The sequence below is a fragment of the Mastigoproctus giganteus genome, chromosome 1, assembly GCF_048544385.1.
Source record: "Mastigoproctus giganteus isolate SK-2022 chromosome 1, ASM4854438v1, whole genome shotgun sequence".
NCBI classification, from domain to species: Eukaryota; Metazoa; Arthropoda; class Arachnida; order Uropygi; family Thelyphonidae; genus Mastigoproctus; species Mastigoproctus giganteus.
The window spans coordinates 148,840,762-148,862,642 of NC_143575.1; the positions used below are offsets into that span (position 1 = coordinate 148,840,762).

The following is a 21,881-nucleotide window of genomic DNA, read 5'->3' on the forward strand; positions in this document are numbered from 1 at the left end:
GAATCTAGTTAAGCTATCAACTTCCACAATGACAGATAGAAGTTTGTTCTAGCAATCAACCACTTGCTGGCTAAAGGCAAATTTCTGCACATCCGTTCTGCAACTGTCTTTAATCAATATGAATTTATGCCTCCTCAAGTGCGTAATCTGTGCAAGAGGACGAATTCCATCAGCATTGAGTTTGCTCAAACCATTCAAAGCCTTATAAACCTCAATCGGACCACCTCACAGGTGCCTAGTCTCTGACTCTTCAATTTGCAGAACTTAAAAGCTTTTCTTGTTAAGAGCACTCCATTGTTCCTCTCACCAATCTCGTTACCCTTCTCTGTACTTGTTCTAGCTACTCTACATCCTTCCTAAAATGAGGCCTCCTGACCTGTATGCAGTACTCGAGGTGTAGTCTGACCATTCCCTTATACAAAATGATAATCACCTCCTTATCCCTACTAGCAAAGTTTCTTTTTATCATTGACAAGACCTCATGACCTGTTCTGGCACCTGTCTGCACTGCTCTGAATACTTTATATCTGACTGCACAATTACCTCCAGGCATTTTTTGTTTTCCACTACCCCTGAGGGTAGTGGAAAACAAACAGGACAGGAGGGGAGGAGGGGTTATGCTATTAGTTAAGAAACACATAAAGTCCAAGGAAGTGAAGCCAGTCGACATCGACGGACAGGGCAGTGTCGAGTCAGTTTGGTGTGACATAAGCATAGGGGAATCAAAATTGCGAGTAGGAGTGTGCTATAGGCCTAATGACTCTGATGAGTATAATAAGATATTGTACAGGGAAATAGAGTGGGCCAGTAAATCAGAGAGTCTTATAATGGGGGATTTTAATTTCCCAGATATTGACTGGAATTTGTGGGTTGGTCACTCGCACACTAGCAAGGCTTTTGTGGATTTATTGGATGATTGTTTTCTACATCAGCATGTTCGTGAGGCAACAAGAGGGAGCAATACTCTTGATCTGATTATCAGTAGTGATTCTTCATGCATTAAGAATCTGCAGATAAATGAACCACTAGCTGGCAGTGATCACAGTGTGTTGAAGTGGGATTTACTCAAGGAGGTAACTACCATCAGAGGTAAAGGGAAGGGTTTTTGTTTTCGTAAAGGCGACTATGATGGTCTGAGACAGTATTTAAATTCTATACAGTGGGACCAACTGATGATGTTACCAACAGCAAACTCAAAATGGGAAGCATTCAAGGAACTAATCTTGGAGGCTACCAGGCTTTACATACCAACTAAGAAATATTGTTCAAGGTTTAGGCCTAAATGGTTGTCAGATGAACTAATGAGACAGGTGGCAGAGAAGAAAAATGCATGGGATACATACAAATTAATGGGTGACATGGAAGCCTATGATAGATATAAGTTGGTCTGTAACCAAGTCACAAAGGAGATTAGGCAGGCAAAGGCAGACTACGAAAAATCCTTGGCAAAGGATGCAAAGAAAAACAGAAAAGAGTTCTTTACATATTTAAACTCAAGAAGGAAAGGGATGAATCAGATTGGTCCACTGGATATTGATGGTTCAACAGTTGAGGATCCTGCTCAGGTTGCTAACAATCTAAACGAGTATTTTGCATCTACATTCACGCATGAGGAGTTATTCAGGAAGGAGAATGATGTAGGTAAAGTAAACATTGGCAGTGAGCTGGATGATTTTGTAATAACTGAGAAGAAAGTGGAGGAGAGATTGTTGAGGATAAACATAAAAAAAGCACCTGGGGTGGATGGGATCTATCCAGTTATATTAAAGGAGGCAGCAAAGGAAGTAAGCAAACCCCTGGCCATAATTATGAGAGCTTCTTTGGACTCAGGGGAGGTACCCATAGACTGGAGATGTGCAAATGTAACCCCAATTCACAAAGGAGGATCAAAGGCTGACACAAGTAATTATAGACCTGTTAGTTTAACTTCTGTTCCAGGTAAATTAATGGAGGCACTGGTTAAAGAAGCACTGCAGGATCATCTAGACAAGAATTCAGTTATAGCTCAGATGCAGCATGGTTTTGTTAAGGGCAGGTCTTGCCTGACCAATTTGATTGGATACTATGATGTAGTCACAAAAGAACTGGATGCAGGGAATAACTTTGATATTATATATTTGGATCTTAGAAAGGCTTTTGATACTGTTGCACATGGAAGACTGCTGCACAAATTGGAGCAGTGTGGCATTGGAGGCAAATTGCTGCTATGGATAAGGGGATGGTTGAGTGGCAGAAGACAGAGAGTGGTAATCAATGGACACTGCTCAACGTGGACTAATGTTATTAGTGGAGTTCCTCAGGGTTCAGTGTTGGGTCTGTTGTTGTTTTCGGTGTTTATGAATGATATTGATGATGGGATATCAAGTTTAATGTCCAAGTTTGCAGATGATACAAAGGTTGGCAGGGTTGTTAAGGACACTACTGACGCTATGCTGCTGCAACAGGATCTGGAAAGGTTGAACAGATGGGCTGAGAGGTGGCAAATGAAGTTTAACATTGACAAATGTAAAGTACTACATATGGGAAACAGTAACCCCAGAGCAACGTATCAACTCTGCGGTACTACACTGACAGTGGTGGAGAATGAAAAGGACCTTTGGGTAGTTGTGCAGGCAGATATGAAGTTCTCTGAGCAGTGCAGACGAGCTGCAAGAGTAGCTCATGGTGTCTTGTCAATGATATACAGGAATTTTTCTAGCAGGGATAAGGAGGTGATTATTCCCTTGTATAAGGCAATGGTTAGGCCACATCTTGAGTACTGTATACAGGTCTGGAGGCCTCATTTCAAGAAGGATGTAGAGCTGCTGGAACGGGTACAGAGAAGGGCAACAAGATTAGTAATGGAACACAGGGTTGCTCTTACGAAGAAAGGCTTAAGTTTTGCAAATTACAGAGTCTGGAGACTAGGCACCGGCGAGGTGATCTGATAGAGGTGTATAAGGCTTTGAATGGTTTGAGCATGCTCAATGCCAATGGGATTCTTCATCTTGCTCAGAATAATCACCTCAGAGGGCATAAATTCAAATTGAGGAAGGACGGATGTCGGATAGATGTGCGGAAATTTGCCTTTGGCCAGCGGGTGGTTGGTTGGTGGAACCGACTTCCATCACTTGTTGTTGAAGTTGATAGCCTAAACAAATTTAAAGCTCAACTGGACAGGTATTTCGAACGAACGGAGGGGTGAAATGGGAGTGGTGTGTGGTTTTTTTTTTTTTTTTTGGCTGATGCTGAATAAGCTTGCTTTCTTGCATCATATGCCTCTGCTAATGCTAATGCTAATGCTAAATCTTCTTATGTCCTCTCTGAGTCTCTTTCTAATGGCTTTGCATAGCTCAGTATAATCAAATTTATTCATTTCATTGTTGTGTATTTTGCTCTTCATTTGTTGTTTTCAGTTCATCATGACACTGTTACTTGCTAGTAAATTAAGTTTAATTGACTGTGATTTAGTTGGCTGTTCAGCCATAATAATTCCTTTATAATTGAAGAAAACAAGAAGCATGGTTTTTCAATTTTGATTTTGCAGACATGTTTAGTATCTTATGCAGACTGGCTTCAGAACTTGAGTTCAACCCTCTCATGGTACACTGTGATGATACAGAACTCTGCAAAAGGCCAGAAAGTCGTGTAATGTTGTGTTTGTGCAGTGAAAGTGTTGTTGCGTTGTTTAGTTGTTTCTGGCCACTTAGTCACCAGGAAAGCCTGCCTGGTGTCTATCTATACCACAGGGATGTAGGCCACAACTAAGTATGTATTTTAGCCCACCTTAACAATCTTGTATGCTGGTCCTGAAACAGACAATATCCCACACCCACTGGAGGTAATGCAATACCAATGGGTAGTTAAGACAGCCCACATCTCAACTACCAGCCAAAAAAAAAAATAATAAATAAATTAATTAAAAATTAAATTAAATAATAAGATAACTAAAAAAAGAAAAGCCATGCAACTTGCAGGTGCAACTAAGCAACATTAACCAAACCAATACAATAAACAATTAGTCATTAAGTCTAAATTGGTCAAATGGGAATTACAGTCATTACATTTACACAAGTTATACAGGGTATTTCAAAAATGATGGTCAGTAATTTAAAGGTGAAAAGTACAAACTAAAATAAGCAAAAAAAGTCCCAGTGAACATCGGGCTGCAAATGAACCATTTTTGAGATAATCCACATTATCTGTTATGAGAGCACTAGTTTAGTAAAAAGCTGTGAATCCTTTGCTAAGGGTGGTTTTATTAAACAGAAGATAATACATTTTTGGTTTCAACACCACAGGATTCTACAGATGTTACATGTTACAGGATGCTACAAAAGGTGTTCAAAATGCTATCCGTATGCAGCTTTGTAGTCTTCTCTGCATTGAGTTGCAAATCCTCTCAGGCATTCCTGGTCATTTCAGATTTGCTGAAATGCCCCTTCAACCCGATGCTGCAATTCCTCAATTGTATTAATGTCAGAAATGTGTACCAAGCTTTTTTCATGACCCCAGATACAAAAATCCATAGGATTTAAATCTGGTGATCTGGGAGGCCACATTACAGAGCTCACTACCTATCCACCGTTGACCATCCGAGCCACAACTCGAGCAAAATGTGCCAGTGCACCATGATGCATAAACCACATGTTCTGGCGTTGCTAAAGTGGAACATTATCATCATCAAGAAGGTCTGGAAGAACATTCTGCAGGAACTGAAGATACAGCTCTCCTGTTAGCCTGTTTTTCAGAAAATGTTGTCCAATTTAGTCCTGCCCAGACATTCAACGAGAAATTTTGCTGATGTTGTGACTCATGAATTTCATTAGGATTTTCGTTGGACCAAATGTGACAGTTATGAAAATTAAAAATATCATCACGAGTAAACCCAGCTTCGTTAGTGAACAAAATGTTTAAAAATTGGGAGTTCAGGACACACTGTTGTTGCATCCACTGGCAGAAGTTCACTCTGGAAGGGTAGTCTGTATTGCTGAGACCTTGTACACACTGGATGTGGTAGGGGTACAGTAATTGGCGATGTAAAAATTCGCCACACACACACACTGCTATGACTCAGTACATGCTCTTGTAGAGAAATCCTCCTTGTCAAAATTCCTGGATTTTGTTCTGTTCTTTCTAAGACCCTTTCCTCAACATCAGGTGTTATGCTTCTGGGTCTGCCTGCTCGTACTCCATGTGCAAAGCGCCCATGTTCTCTAAGGTGTTGTTTCCCCTGATGAATGTGTACCTGTTGGGCTGCCTTCGGCGGGGAAATGCTTCTTGGTACAAACATACAGCCTCGAGTGTGCTGCCGTTGGCTTTACAATAAATGAAGTGCATGTCCGCATACTCTGTTGCTGTAACCTCTTTCCATGTTGACTATCCTTTGACAAGTACTAGTATGCCTGCTACATCTAAGAGCTTGAGAGCGGGGAAAGGGAGAGAATGAGCATAACCTAACCTAAAAAAACAATCAGTGGTTGATCCTAACTCTGTACAGTTCACCTTGTCAGTGGTGGATCCCAATTAAAAATGTGCAATATCTTGAAAACGATTCACTTAAGGAACCGTGTTTACTAGGCTTTTTTTTCACCTTTAAATTATTGATCATCACTTTTGAAACACCCTGTATACAGAGAATTGAGATATAGGTTCATGTCTGAGCAGTCATGCTATGTGATTAGAAAGTATGAAATCAGTAAGCAGTAATAATAGAATTAAGAGACAAGTCTCAAAAGTTTAGTTGACAGTATTTTAGAAGTATGTTTTTCAAGTCAAAATATCATCTGAAACATTACATAAGTACTTTCAGTCAAGGATTCAAATTCTACTTGTACTTTATGAAAATTGTAGGTTATTAGTTGGTAGAAGTCTTCCATAATGAGAAGACCTCAAGAGTATAGTCTTGCAGTGCTTGAAAGTTATTTTTAGAGGACACAAATATATTTTCAGGACCAGTGCTTGTAAATAACCTTTGTCTAGAGGATTTGTAAACTTCTAGATTTGTAAATTTCTAGAGGATTTGGAAAGTAGAATAATATTTGGGGAATATCCTCAGGAGCACTACAAAAATAAAACTGTATTATGGAAAGGTTGAAATAAAATAGTTTGGTATTCATTGAGCCATGGCTGGAAAGGATATAACAAGTAAGTGAGCTCAGAGTTAACCACTGCAAAGTAGCCTTGTTGAAAAGGGAGACAGATGGAAAAAAACCTATTAGTTCTACCTTTGAATGAGGAAGACCAATGTTCTTGCCAACGAGAAATTAAAATTTGGAAACAGCTAGATTTTTCTTTCTTTAGAAGATGCTTCAGGGTCAATTAATGCCTTTAATTTCATAAGAATAACCTTGTTGAATATGATAAGAAAGCTATTTATGTACTAACAGAAGGTCAAGAGGAAGAGCACCAGCAAGAATTTTGAGTGCAGGAGTAGAGGCCATGGGATAAGTATGAACAAGGGCAAAAATGAAAGTATGCTGAATAGAATTAAGCTTTGAATGGTTAGGAGTCTGGTATGATGAAACCAGGCTCCAGCCATAAATAACAATAGGAAAAACAAAAGCTTTGTACATAAGATGAAGGGTTTTTGCACTAAGTCCCCCACTTCTGCCTAGAAATATGAACAAACATTGCTTTAAATTTTTTAATTTTATTTGCAAGATGAGTAATATGGAGCTAAACATTAGTTGATTATCAATTTTAAGACCCAAATATTTAGTTGTCACAAAAGGCTATTAATTTTGATGAGTGGAGGTCTGTTTGCAGAAATATGACCTTTTAAAAACCATCATACCAGTTTTGGATGGTGAGATTTTTAATTTAGTAAGAGAAGCCCAATTAAAAAATCCTTTAAAACATTGTTGACATTAATTTCCCACTGAACTCTTGAATTACTGTATTACCAATTTTAATTTTGACATTCTTGCTTTTTTTGGTCTGGGGAATATTGAAGTTTTGTCTTCCATTGCACTGTCTTTTAGTTTCTGGGTCATACTGGAACTGCCAAATTTCATTGCAAGTAATCACAGTACTCAGAAAGTCTGGACCTTCTGTTTTTTTCAAAACATCTTCACAATCTTGGAGTCTTCTCATACTTTGATCTTCATTCAGAATTTTTGGTGTCATCTTGGCAGTCACTTTTCTCCTGGCAGTTAAATTTTCAGTAACTTAATATCAACAAAGAAACAGACAAAATTTTTCTAACTGTTTCTTTGTAGATGTTGAGTTCTGATGCAGCCATTCTCATGCTTAAATGATGATCACTTCTAATCAATGTCCTTACACAGTCCATCAATGGATGGCCTGGTTGTTCAGTCTTCCATATTCTCTCTTTCTTCTAAAAATCTTTTATGCTATTCAAATGTGAGCTCTTGACATAGTATATTCCCTATAAACTTGATGTAGCAACTCATAACTTTTAGTTGGTTCTTTCTTTAGTTTTGTTAAACTTTTAGAGTGATTTGTTGTTCAATTTTTATGTCTATCATTTTTATTGCAAACTGCAAAAGCACAAGATAATGAAAACCCAATTTCACTGCAAAGTGAATGAGCATATTGACTTGGCAGCCAACCAGGGAAAGGTTTAAGCTCAGCTGCTGTGTCTTTGTTTCACAGGTGTCACTTGGTGTGTAGGGGCTGCATGTGCAGTCTCATTATTTGATGGCTGCACCTTGTATGCTTATGGCTTCTGTGATAATTTCCTTAAATTTTTTCACAGGACATTCATATTCAGTGATGTGTAATTGCCACCGCAGTTGGTGCAGCCTAAGATGCTCCTAAACGTGGTATAATCCTCCCTCTTAAAATTGGAGCCCTTGACTACCAAAATTTCCATTGACACCCCTTATTTTATAATATTTTGGCTGCTGCCTTCTAATCATTCTTGCTGTTGTTGATATTTAATATTTTTGATAATTTAGATCTTTAGTGAAGACTACGTTAAGGATATTTGAGTCCAACTTGTCGAAATAAGTACTAGTTGTCTGGATGGTTCAAAAAAATTGACGGCACTTGGTATATTGCTTGACCACCAAATTTCAATTAACAAGATGTAAATTAAAGTCACCTGTAATGAGGCATTCACTCTTGTTTGCCCCAAGTTGCTTGTGGAGAATATCATATTTATCATATTCCCCAACTTTAAATTATCACATGATGAAAAAAACATATTAATCTGTTGATTTTTGTTATTAAAGTAATACTATGTAATGAGATAGCTTGGTGTTGCAACCATGACTTGTAAGGTGCACCAATTCACTTCCCTGAATAATGCAAGTTTGCTAAAATTGTAAAAGCTATATCATTCATTTTCTAGTTTTTTAAACCAACAAGTATTTTGGGAGAATTTGAAATATCTGCCATAGATCCTTTTTTAATAAAAGGCAAATCATTGATTGTTCAGTGTTTAAAGTGATGCATGTATGTGTGTGTGTGTGTGTGTGTGTGTGTGTGTGTGTGAAGTATATTTTTATGATAATTTTAAATACATATTCCTTAATACCATTTGTTTATGTTTCACATGAAGAACTTGCAGTTGCAAGAAAGCAAACTTGTTGGGAGTCAGAAACCTGGTGCACGGTTTGGAACATCAATAGCCAATGTTGGAGATTTAAACTATGATGGTTATACAGGTAAGGTTTCAAACTTTGGAAGATAGAATAAATGCATTTAAATTATTCTTATGTAAATAGAAGAACTTTATTGATTTAAAGAAATAAATAGTCTGTCTCTTAAAAAGCATATAAACTAATTTAACCCTTTCACAGGTGAGTTTGTCAAACATGTGCAGGTACCTTATAGGGAGTTACCAATATTGGTAGACTCTGTGAAGTGACCTTTTTTCTTGTAATTTTATTGTTACTTTTTGTAAAACAACCAAGGGTAAAATTGGTATTGATCAAAGAATTTTTAGCTTCAGAAAACCAAGTTTTTGGGAAATTTTTGCCATTTATTGACCTAATTGTCATATTAAATCATATTCTATAAGTAACATTATAGTCCTAGTCATGCTGCTTAGTAAATTTTGAATTTAGTTAGAGATTTTGTAGGATTACTATTTAATATACATAGAACTATTGTATCGTTCAGAACTTGTCGTCATTGTTATAGTATTGTAGACTGAGTGGTTGGGGAATTCTAATTTTAATTTTGGTAAATATTTAGCTACAAAGTCCAAATTACATAGGTTGAAATTAGTAGGATAGATTTCTTATTAGCAAATTAACATTGTTTAATTAATTTAACATTAATTAATTACCAATGTTAATTAGTAATTAATTAATATTTGACACCTATTTCATTTATTTGAGATCTGTTTCTTTTATTCTCACAAATATGCAATGGAGAAGTTGAAGGGAAATGTCAAGTTTCACAAGATCTTTTATTTGTTTTAGAAATTTTCCCCAATCCATAACTTTTGACTGCTTTTCATTCTGCTTGTTTTTGAATTTTTTCTTTTTGATGTTCTCCCATTCGCTCAGTTTTCTTTTCATGCTTCCACCCATTATTTCAGAGTAGGTATTTTTTGAAAAGTTTTGACCAGCTAACAAAAACAGAGACATATTCTAAAATGTATTTTGACAAAATTACACAAAAATAATATTGAAATTAATTAAATTAATTAATTAATATATGACAATTTCAAATTTATAAAATAATTCCATGGAAAAATTCAGTACAGTAAAAAAATAAAAGTTAATGAATTTAAATGAAGGTTCTTCAATAAACAAACTAAAATGTAATATAATTAAGCACTGAATGTTTAAAAATATATGCAAATACTATAGGTAAGTAAAACACAGTAATCTAAAATATCCTCTGGAGCACGTTTAAAATTATTTTTAAAATTTTGAATTTAAAGTTTAAAATTACCCATGCTCTGTCAGAACTTCAGTTATAGTTCGGACACAGCATGGGTTTGTTAAGGGGAAGTCTTGTCTGACCAATTTGATTGGATACTATGATATGGTCACAAAGGAACTTGATGCAAAAAATAATTTCGATATCATATACACCTAATTCTGTTTTTGCACGAACTTTTTTTACACGAATTTGGTTTAACACGAATTCAAAATAAATATTTCATTCTCTTTTTATGCGAGTCATTTTGATTTAACACGATTTCTATGAATTTTTTTTTGCCTAAATTCTAAGAAATTTTTTTTTTATTTGTGGCATATTAGTATCATTTCTATATTACACGCATCAAATAATTGGATAACAGCTAGTGTTTTGCGTTTTGAAACGCGTGCTTTTGCTTACCAATGTTTACGTCTAGGTATCTATGAATCATCAACGTTTTTATTAATTTTGTGCACATCTACGGTATTCGTGCATTGTATCTTCAGCAGACATGTAGTAGTAAGCTCTATTTCAAAGTGAAAGAATCTTTAGTGAAATTTGTGCACATATAAATTTATTAATTTTGCCGATAGTCAATAAATTGTAAGTTTACAAAATTTTCATACCTTTTTTTATTAATTATAACTGAGATATTTTTCGGTAGCCCTTATATAATGTCGAATAATTCGCCTATTACCAAAATGAAAAGGAAACCGATTTCTTTGGAACTTAAAATTCAAATTTTAGATCGTCTTGCAACTGGACAAGGGGCTACGTCTGTAGGAAGGCATTTTGGTGTACATGAAGCTACCGTAAGAACTATTAAGAAAAATGAAGCTGCAATTAGGAAGTCGGTATGTTCTGGAACAAAAGTAAGTGTTAATTCATCATCATATACAAGAGATATTGTCAAGGAAAAAATGGAAAAGGCCCTGATAATGTGGATAGAAGATCAGTCACAAAAAAGAGTACCAGTAGATGGAAATGCCATCAAGCAAACAGCACTAAGAATTTACAGACAGATTAAAGAAAAGGAGCCAAGCACTTCATCTCAGTTAAACAGAAAGTATGAATTTTCTGCGAGTACAGGTTGGATGACAGGGTTTCTTAAAAGGAATGCTCTTCATAATATAAAAATTAAAGGTGAAACTGCATCTGCAGATGAATCGGCTGCTAAAGTATTCCCGCAGGAACTTGCAAAAATTATTGAAGATGGAGGATACACTCCTGATCAAGTGTGGAATGCAGATGAAACTGGTTTCTTCTGGAAACGAATGCCGAACAGAACGTATGTAGCCAAATCGCAGAAAACTGCTGGTGGTTTTAAGGTAGCTAAGGATCGTGTGACCTTATTATTTTCCTCCAACGCTTCAGGAGATCGTATGTTGAAACCACTGCTGGTAAATCGAGCCCTAAACCCACGTTCAATGAAAGGTGTAGATATCAATAAATTGCCTGTTCACTGGATGGCAAACAAGAAGGCCTGGGTGACCACTACTATTTTTACAGAATGGTTCAACAAATGTTTCGTCCCAGAAGTCAGACGTTATTTGAATTTGAAAGGTCTCGAATTTAAAGTTCTTCTGATTCTTGACAATGCACCCGGCCATCCTGTCTTGGAACACCCAAATGTACAAATTTTATTTCTGCCACCTAATACTACATCTTTGATACAACCGCTAGACCAAGGTATAATTGCGACAATTAAAACATACTACGTAAAACGAACATTCCAACACGTTTTGGACAAACTGAATGATGAAACACTAACAGTCATTGATGTGTGGAAGAAATTCTCAATTATGGATTGTATCAATCAAGTTGGATTAGCGTTAACTGAATTAAAACCAGCAACTTTAAATGCGTGTTGGAAAGCGGTTTGGCCACAATGTGTAAAAAGCAAAGATCCCATCATCCCTAATACGACCGAATTTCCCAACATCATTACAATGGCACACAAAATTGGTGGAGAAGGATTCGATGATCTATCGTTTGAAGATATTGATGAATTGTTAACCGACAAAGCCCTAAGCGAAGATGAAATATTAGAGGTTGTCCTTGGGACTCCTTATCCCACAGAACGTAGTGATAATGAAGAAAATGATCCTGTTCTAAATGCAGATTTAATAAAAGAAGGTCTGGAACTGGCTAGAAAATTAGGTAATCATTTTGTCAAACATGACCCTAATGAGGAACGCGCTGGGAAGTTTCAACGCGAACTGAAGTTGTTGACAGCCTCTTACAGAGAATTATATAACGGACTAACCAAAATACGAACACAACGATTAATAACTGAATTCGTTCGTAAAACCGGTGAAACATCAGCACCAGAGGAGATTCGTGCTGATTTTGCTGAAGAGATCACAGAAAGAATTTCATTAATAGAGGAAGAAGACGATGTCCACAACATTTCTAGTGATGGCAGTGATATTCCAGTCGTACGCAAACGTATGCGCCGTTTATTATCAGAAAGTGGAAAATGAATAAAATCTTGTTATATGTAAAACAGATTTTTTTTGTTCATGAAGAATTTTTTTTCATTTCATATGCATAAAAATTTATTTTCGTACATTTTAATTACATATTATTACATGTGTATTTTGTTGAAATAAAATAATAAGCTTAAAACGAATATTTTATGTGTTTTTTTTTTTAATTATTTTTACTGATTTTTTTAGATCCGGAACCAATCTTCTTTTCTTCCATAAATACAATGTCTTTTTTTACACGAATTTTTTTTACACGTATTTTTCAGGAACGTATCTATCGTGTAAAAACAGAATTAGGTGTACTTGGATCTTAGGAAGGTTTTTGATACAGTTGCATATGGAAGACTGCTGTACGAATTGGAGCAGTGTGGCATTAAGAGCGAGTTGCTGCTAGGGATAAAAGGATGATTGAGTGGGAGAAGACAGAGAGTGGTAATCAATAGAAACTGCTCTTCATGGACTAATGTTATTAGTTGAGTCCTCCAGGGTTCAGTAATACAGAAATCATCCATTGTTGTTTTCTGTATTTATTAATGACACTGATGAAGGTATATCAGGCTTATTGCCTAATTGTCTATACCACTATACATTTAAGGTGATGTTTCGGGCATCTTACTGATATCATCATCAAACCATGCTGTTGGGTGGCAGAAAAATATAAACGGTTACAAATTTGATTTTATTACAATAACAATTACCAATATTACAATTGCAATTAATATTACAATTACATACAAGTTAATTAATTGTGAATTATAAGTCTAAAGCATTAAGTTTGAATTACTGTTACAATAGAAAACAGATATTAAATTAATTGCAACCAAATACATAAAGATTATATTCTTACCTGCTGACAGACTCCTCTTGCTGATGCTCCCAGAAACCCAATGTGCATACAGGCAAGGGGTGTTGCCAGCAGTTAATTTATAGGTGAGGATTAAGACCATTAGACAATGGAATGGTGCCAAGTTTTCTACCCTGGATCCGGTGCTTCTTGTGTAGTGGAAGTTTGGGGTGACCTTTGCTCTCATACTCCAAACATGAGAGTTGGTGTGCAGGCTGGCTCTGGGGGTCTGGAGGGGTTGTATGTGAGCCTCTTCTCCAGATATCTGGACTATTTTCTACACCCATCAGCATTGTTGATGATGGTAAGATGCCTGAAATGTCACCTTAAATGTATAGCGGTTTAACTTAATAAACTATATTATTAATTTCAATGGTTTATGAGCGGCATTAATTATCGTAATGATCTTAATGGAAAACAGCCATGTAATGTCCTTCCCTAATTATATTTCTTCTTTTAAATAATTGTCCTTAAATGCAAGAGGATGAGGCGTGAATGTTCACTGTGATTAAATTTTAAGCCTTCATGTACAGCATGTCAATTAAATAATGGGACTGATGCTACTACAAAAAAAAAAATAACATTAATGGCAAAGTAAGGTTATATATTTTCGAAGTAATAACCTCTGATGTGTACACACTGTTTACATCTTTTATACAAGTTTTGAAAACACTTCTGGAACTCCTCTTCTGTTACACCACTTTCAGCTGGTCGGTCACTACAGCCTGGATGTCCTCTAGTGTCCCATATATGTTCCTTTCATGGCTGTTTTCATTTTGGGGAACAAAAAGTAATCTGCATGAGCCAAATCTGGCAGAGGTGTTCGATGACTGGAATCAATTTTTTTGCCAAAAACACTTGATACAACACTCGACTCATTTCTCGTTGCTCCAAACTCAATGAATGTGGTAAAAAATGGGAACAAATCCCGCCCCCCCAGATCTTCTTTTAGAATTTCTTGTACAGATTCCTTATTACTACTGATCATCTCAGCAAGCAGCAACCTCGTTGAAATTGATCTGTCTTTGGTCACAAATTTTCTAACCTTTGTGACAATCTTCGGTGTTCGAACAGAGATCGATCGGCCAGGTTGGGGATCATCCTCTAATGACTCATGTCCTTTACAAAAACGAGAAACCAATCAAATACTCTTAGTCGAGACAAACATTCATCAGCATAAACTTTTTTTTTTTTAAATTGTCAAAAGTTTCAGTAGCACTTTTTCCCATTTTTTTCAATAAAATTTGATAACTGCTCTTTGCTCCATTTTCAATTTACTGACGACATGCACAAAACTACTATTACTCTTTCTGTGATAAATCACGAACTACTGAGGCGCCTCCATAGCCTGGTGGGCAGGAGCAGCAGTGCGTAGCACACGCTTCTTGATTAGAACGGGGTTCGAGCCTGTGACCACCAAATACGGAGGATGTGGAAAGGTCAGGGAATGATTACCGCATATCCCCAGAGCAATATGACCTTAGTTGCTAATACTCCTAAAAACTAAATAATAACAACAACAACAACAAACTACTGACCCGACAAGTTTCAACTTTCACTCGTTGGAAAGAGCACACTCTAGCAGATCTAATCATTATATCCTGAAAGAGGCCTCTGAGGTTGGGAAAATTCATGTCTGAGAAATAAATAAACTCATACGCCGACCATTAAATAAAATTTACTGTAACTAAAGTTTTTACAAATAATATCAAAAATAAAATCCAAAACAAATTATTTACAATAAACTAATGGTTGTATATTACGGAATGCTAAAAACTGTAATACAAATCATTTACTAAAAAAATATGCTAAAATATAAAAATTAAAAGCGCTAAAAACCATTAAAAACCTGAAGCTTTCGAGAGCGTCAAGAAGTCTTATTACTGTCTTCAACAGTAATAAGACTTCCTGCAACATCTCTTTATATAGCAGGCTCACGGTACCTCCACACGTGGTATTTCTCCACGTGGTTCTATCGGCACCTGGGCAGAACCGGAAGTGGAAATGGCTCAGGTACGTGGCAAACAAAATCGTTCATCCGAATTTAATACAATTGCTTCCAAAAAGGATGAATACGCACACCTCTGTCTCTATTCATAGTATTCTTACTGGATGAGCCAATCCGTAAACCCTCGAGCCATTTACACTCCCAGTATCCATGTGCACGATCCAAAATAATAGTGTCCTCTGGGGAGATTTGATTGTATTAAGTTCGGATGAATGATTTTGTTTGCCACGTACCTGAGCCATTTCCGCTTCCTGTTCTGCCCAGGTGCCGATAGAACCACATGGAGAAATACCACGTGTGGAGGTACCGTGAGCCTGCTATATAAAGAGATGTTGCAGGAAGTCTTATTACTGTTGAAGAAGGGAGCTGACGTTCTCGAAAGCTTCAGGTTTTTAACGGTTTTTAGCACTTTTAATTTTTATATTTTAGCATATTTTTAATAAATGATTTTTATTACAGTTTTTAGCATTTCGTAATATTAGTTTATTGTAAATAATTTGTTTTGGATTTTATTTTTGATATTATTTGTAAAAACTTTAGTTACAGTAAATTTTATTTAATGGTCGGCGTATGAGTTTATTTATTTCTTAGACAGATCTAATCACTGTTTTGTACTGTTTTGGTCTCGTACGTTAATACTAAATGCAGAGTGCACACAGTCTCGTTATTTAAATGGCTCATGGTCGGAAAAATTCCGACCATGAACCATTTAAATAACATAAAGTTGGTTATTTTCCTGTGTATGTACACTTTTGATTGAATAATCAGCGCCAATACTCAGCATTACAAGGGTGATTTCCAGAATTTTATGGTCTGACTAACAGTACACGACATGTAATTCCACACTCAACATCGTTAAGAAATATGGATTACTGTACCTATCGTGGTATGTTTGTATAATTGTAGATAGTGAAAACCTAACAGTACAATAAATAAGAAAATATATATTGTATTTAGAGTAGAAAAAAAGTAGAAATTTGACATTGAATGTTAAATGTAAAACATATTTTATTAACGGCGTGGTTCCTATTTTAGGTGGTGCCTGTTCGAAGTGCTTCACTTGTGCACTTCTAGTGCTGGCTAGGGTTACCAGATGTCCTTTATTTTAATCAAACTGTCCTTGTCCTTTACTGAAACAAGAAAGGATGCAGTTTGTTCTTTATTTTCATTTTACAATGCCTGTGTCTTGTAATGGCAATGGTGGATTTCCGCACAGGTGTAGGAGGCATATACTTCGGACCCCACATGTGCAGGGCCCACCAAACCTACAAAAAAATTACAATTCCATTTCAAAGCTTTAGCTTAAAGCTTTAACAGGGGATATGTTAAAAACCCCCTCAAATTCAAAATCCACCATTCAAAAATGAATCATAAAGAGATAATCTTAAACCTATTCTAGCCTCTCCAGCTAATGTATGTAGTTTCACGGACACCAATTCACTTACACTTCTCGATAAAATTGTATTTTTTTTGACAAAGCATAAAAACTTGCACCTGTGTGGCCACGATCACGAAAATTGTGCAACTGGTCTATAATTAATAAAAATTATAGGTATCGGAAAAATCACTTTTTATAATATTTTATAAGTTATATTTTATAAGTTATAGGAAACCATTTTTCCTATAACTTTTCAAAGAAACATTTATCTATTTCATTTATACAATTATAGGCACCTACATATTTCATGTTATTTACAAACATAATTTGAAAACATTTTATTTTTTAGCTATCAAAAATGGAATTTCCCCCAAAAAAGAAGAGACTTTGTTCTTATAACAAAAATTGGGAGCAAGAATACAAAATGGCTAGCTTCAGCAAATGATCCTCATGAGGCAAGATGTCTCCTATGCAGAAATGTATTTAAAGTTGGTTATATGGGCATCTTAGCAGTTACTCAGCATAAAGGCTCATAAATCGGCTCAAAAATCGGCAAATTCTTCAAATTTCTTAATAGGTTTCTTGTGAAAAGTATACGAATAAAGTATACTGCAGTAACTAAATACGATTTAGTTACTGCAGCTTAAATAACTCATATTTATCATTCAATTAAGAATGACCATTCTTATAACTCATTAGATTGTAGCATGAAATTGATTTACAATGATTCAAAAATTGCACCAAAAATATCATGTGGAAGAACTAAATCTACTGCCATTGTTTGTAATGTTATAGGTTTGCAAATTGTTTTGGATGATTTAAAACATCATGATCCACCATTATTTTTTTGTTTACTGATTGATGCTTCTAATAGAAAGAATATGAAAATATTTGCTTTGTCAATTCAGTACTGTACTTCAACAAAGAATATGGTCTGACAAACTATTATTGGAAGTATTGTCTTTATCTTGTGTTAGTTCTGTGTTAGTTTCCTGAGAAAGTTCTTCTGGTTTGGGGGACTCTGTCCTGGATCTAGCGACTATTCTTTTAGCTTGAAGCAAGGGTGGGCCTGCTGTCTTCCTCCTCCTCTGAATCAACCTGAGAGGGCTTTTCTTTCTTATTTCATTTTCAACTTCTTTGTTTTAACAATAGAGTTTAAGTTCTGTAGTTCAAGCTCAGAATCTGAGGATTTTGCATGGTAAGGCATGTTTCAATTTTCATCCTTAAAGTTACGGTAAAATGAAGTTTTACCATAATTAGTGGTTTCTGAAATGTTTGGATATAAGGAGTCCAGAGCAAACTGGTAAAAGATTAAATTGGATAGGTTCAGCTAAGCTTTCAATGTGTAAACTAAGTTCAGCAGAAGGAAGGGGGTGGAATTACAAGATATTACAATATCTAGCATTGGAAAATCAATTACCACATATACTTCATTGTTTTTTTTTTTTTACCTGTACACAAATTGCAACAAGTTTTAGTGGTATCTAGATCAAAACAGTAGTATCATTCCCACTCTGTTAAATTGCGGAAAAACGTGGGCATGTGAGGTAAAGCACTGATAAAACAAAGGGTTCCTATACCATAACAGTGGTGGTCATTATCGATAGCACCATTGCCACCTTCTAGGAAGTGAAAATGCTCAGATTTGATTAGGAACTTTATGAAGACGGCAGTTATTAACCTAATCACTAAAACCTTATCTTCCTGCATTTAAGGGGCACTATATCCATAATAGTAGAAATAAATACAAAAACCCAATTAGTACCACAAAGTACATAATGAAGACTATAAGCTTACGTTATAGTCTTCATTATGTACTTTAGTTGAAGTTTCCGCTGTCGATATCATGTGCTATCTCCAAACAAAGACGGCACCTGCTCGGGTCTTGCCACCATTTACATACATGAAGGACAGACAAGACAGAAAGATGGAGGGGTTATGATCTTAGTTAAGAATCATATTAAATCTAAGGCAGTGCATCCAGTCAACATGGGTGGGCAGTACAATGTTGTGTTAGTTTGGTGTAATATAAGCACTGTGAAACCAAAATTGAAAATAGTAATGTGCTATAAGCCTAATAACTGTGATGAGTATACCAAACTGTTATACAGAGAAATAGTGGGTCAGTAAATCAGAATGTCTTATAATGGGGTATTTTAAGTTTCTAGATGTTGACTGGAGTTTATCGGTTGGTCATTCACACACTAGCAAGACCACTGTAGATTTATTGGATGATTGTTTTCTACAGCAGCTTGTTAGAGAAGCAACAAGAGGAAGCAACACTCTTGATCTAGTTATCAGTAGTGATTCTTCATGCATTAAGAATTTGCAGGTAAAGGATGCAACTGATGATAATCCCAGGGGGTCCATATCTGGAGAGTATGGGCTTGGCACACCATGGGTCCTGAGCTGGATATCATCATTCTTCTCTCTTTCTTGGTGATTCCCTTCTACTTCTGACTCTCTCTCTCTCTCTCTCAGGGTAATTCATAATTTTTTTTTTTTTTGGCTGGTGCAGCATAAGCCTCAGACTTCCTTGCACCATATAGCTAATAATAATAATAATAATATAGGAACTCCCCAACGTATGTAAGGGTTGCGTTCTGCGGAATGCTACGTAAGTAGGAATTTCTCCCATGCTTGTGCAGCACTCGCAGCTGTGCTCGCTGAATTGATTGAATCAAAAAAAGAAATGTTCGATGAACATGTGACCAGAATTACTTATTGTATTTATTCAATTTTTTTATCTCATGCTGAGGAAAAATTACAAGTGTGCAATTTAAAAAATTTGAAAATTGTAAAATTACAAAAAAAAAGAGGAGACAGGAATAACATCAGTAAGTTTTACCACTCGAGCATCATTTCCAGAATCGACATCTTCAGCTGATAAGTACGCGGTTGAGGGCTGTGGAGATTTAGAAGGGGTCGGCCGCTCAACCTTACGAAAGAACATATTAATTGGTGACTGGATGGTGGCTTTTTATTTTCATCATAGATTTCTTTGTATCCCTCTGTTAACTTTTAAGAATCGTTCACTGTAAGGATCCATCTTCTCAAACCTTTCCACTGCCGATGCAATTTCACGAAATGCCATTGCCATCTCTCTGGTGATGAAGTGTCTCGACTCCTCATTTGGTTCAACTTGAGCTTTGTCAGCATTTTCTTCTTTTACTATCACTGCCTGTAAGTCAGTAAGTTCTTCATTAGATAATTCCTTCTCTTCTTCCTCTATTAACTCCTCCACATCTTTGGCATCAACCTCCAACTGAAGTAGCTCTTCAACCTTTACAATCGTATCCGTAACCTCTTCATATGATTCGTCTTTTTCAAATCCTTCGAAGCCTTTTACGTGCTGTGGGCATATTTTCTTCCATGCACCGTTTAAACAACTTTTAGTAATTTCTGCCCAGGCCTTATTAATGTTTAAGATGGTGTGGTAAATATTGTAAGATTTCCAAAAGTCTCTTAACGTAAAATTTTTCTCATCATCTACTGCAGACGATGCCTAAGCAAATGTATGTAAATAGTATGCTTTTAAATTTGAAATAACACCCTGATCCATAGGTTAGATGAGTGAAGTCATGTTTGGCGGTAGAAATATGACTCTCGAGTTCGAATTGAAATCATCTAGTTGTGTAGGACATCCAGGAGCATTATCTAATAGAAGCAAAATCTTGAAAGGAATGTCATTGTCTTTACAATAATTTTCAACCTCGGGAATGATGCAGCATTTAAACCAATCCTCAAAGAGAGATATTGTTATCCAGGTTCGATCAGAAATGCATGGGTAGGCTGGCTTTATTGATGCCCTTAAATGCACAGTGATTTCCAGAATGATACACAAGCAGTGCTTTTTAATCTGTAATCTCTCTCTCTCTGCATTAGCCCCAAGCAAGAGTGTGGCCCTATCTTTTGACGCCTTGAAACCTGGCATTGTATTTTCCTCTTTGGCAATGTATGTTCGATCCGGCATTTTTTCCCAATACAGAGCAGTTTCGTCAATGTTAAAAATTTGCTGTGTTAAATAGCTACCTTCATCAATAATTTTTTCCAACACATCACAAAATTTCTCTGCAGTTGCAGATTTGGCACTGGCAACTTCACTGCATCCTTTAACGTTGTGGAAACCAGCACGATGCTTGAACCTATTAAACTATCCGTTGCTTGCCATGAACTTGGCTTGGGGTTCACCTTACTTATCCTTAATATCTTTATAAATACTTGTTGTTTTTGCTTGAATGGCCATTGGACCTTCGAGGTGATCTGATTGAGGTGTATAAAGCCTTGAATGGTTTGAGCATGCTCAATGCTGATGGGATTCTTCCTCTTGCTCAGAATAATCACCTAAGAGGGCATAAATTCAAATTGAGGAAAGACGGTTGTTATAGATGTGCAGAAGTTTGCCTTTAGCCAGCGGGTGGTGGATTGCTGGAACAAACTTCCATCTGTCATTGTAGAAGTTGATAGCTTAAATAGATTCAAGGCAGAACTTGACAAACATTTGGAGCGAGGGGATGGGTGAAATAAGCATTTTTTTTTTTTTTTTGGTTGATGCTATAAAGCTTTCTTTCTTGCATCATGTGCCCATGCTAATGCTAATGGACTCAGAGGTACTTGCTTCTGAATCTGATTTTCCATCCATATTATTAACAGCTGTTCCATCTTCGATACAGCACCTGAATGCTGTTTTGTGATCACTGTTGATCATGTGCGTTGATCCTTTGACACGTTCTTTTATACGTACACTGTCCTTTAAAATTAGTAAATTGATAAGAGGAGTTTACCTCAATATAGTACGTGGAACACTTCCGTATGATACCCTCCAGAAATTAAAACGAAAAAATCGACAACTTACCGGTACATTAAAGTAAAATATAAATAATTAAAGTGAAATATAAATAAATAATCAATCTAACACAATTCAAAATCAATTCAAAACAATTAAAATTCAAATTAACGCAATTAAAAGAATCTAACGAAAAAATTCAAAACGATTTTCCTTCCTGAAGCTGACAATGCTTTTCGACCGACTGTCGTGATCACAGGAATGAAAATTATCGAATCAGGCTAAACCTGCAACTTAAATAGTGATTATGTGTCTTCGCGCATGCGCGTAAAGGTCCACGCATCGGAGATCAAATATGGCCGCCGAACATTAACAGAATTCTCGTGTAATTTAATTTCAACGGTTTCTGCAATTAATAGTCGCGTATAATTACGTTGAACGTTAAGTATTTTGGCCTCGTTAAATAAAAAAGTATGTTTTTCGTTAATGGCATGAAAGGCTAATTCTGACGCTGCTGAACGAGAAGCACGAACAGAGGCTTCGTGTTGATTTAC

General features: G+C 36.1%; 1 protein-coding gene across 1 annotated transcript in view; it reads left to right on the forward strand.

Annotated features, from left to right (window-relative positions):
• Positions 1–21,881, forward strand: part of LOC150091190 (integrin alpha-9-like) — a 570,795-nt gene that overhangs the window by 170,879 nt on the left and 378,035 nt on the right. The window contains exon 11 of the mRNA XM_090382714.1: positions 8,507–8,612. Within this exon, the coding sequence (XP_090238840.1) occupies positions 8,507–8,612 (106 nt within the window). The remainder of the gene's footprint in view (positions 1–8,506; positions 8,613–21,881) is intronic.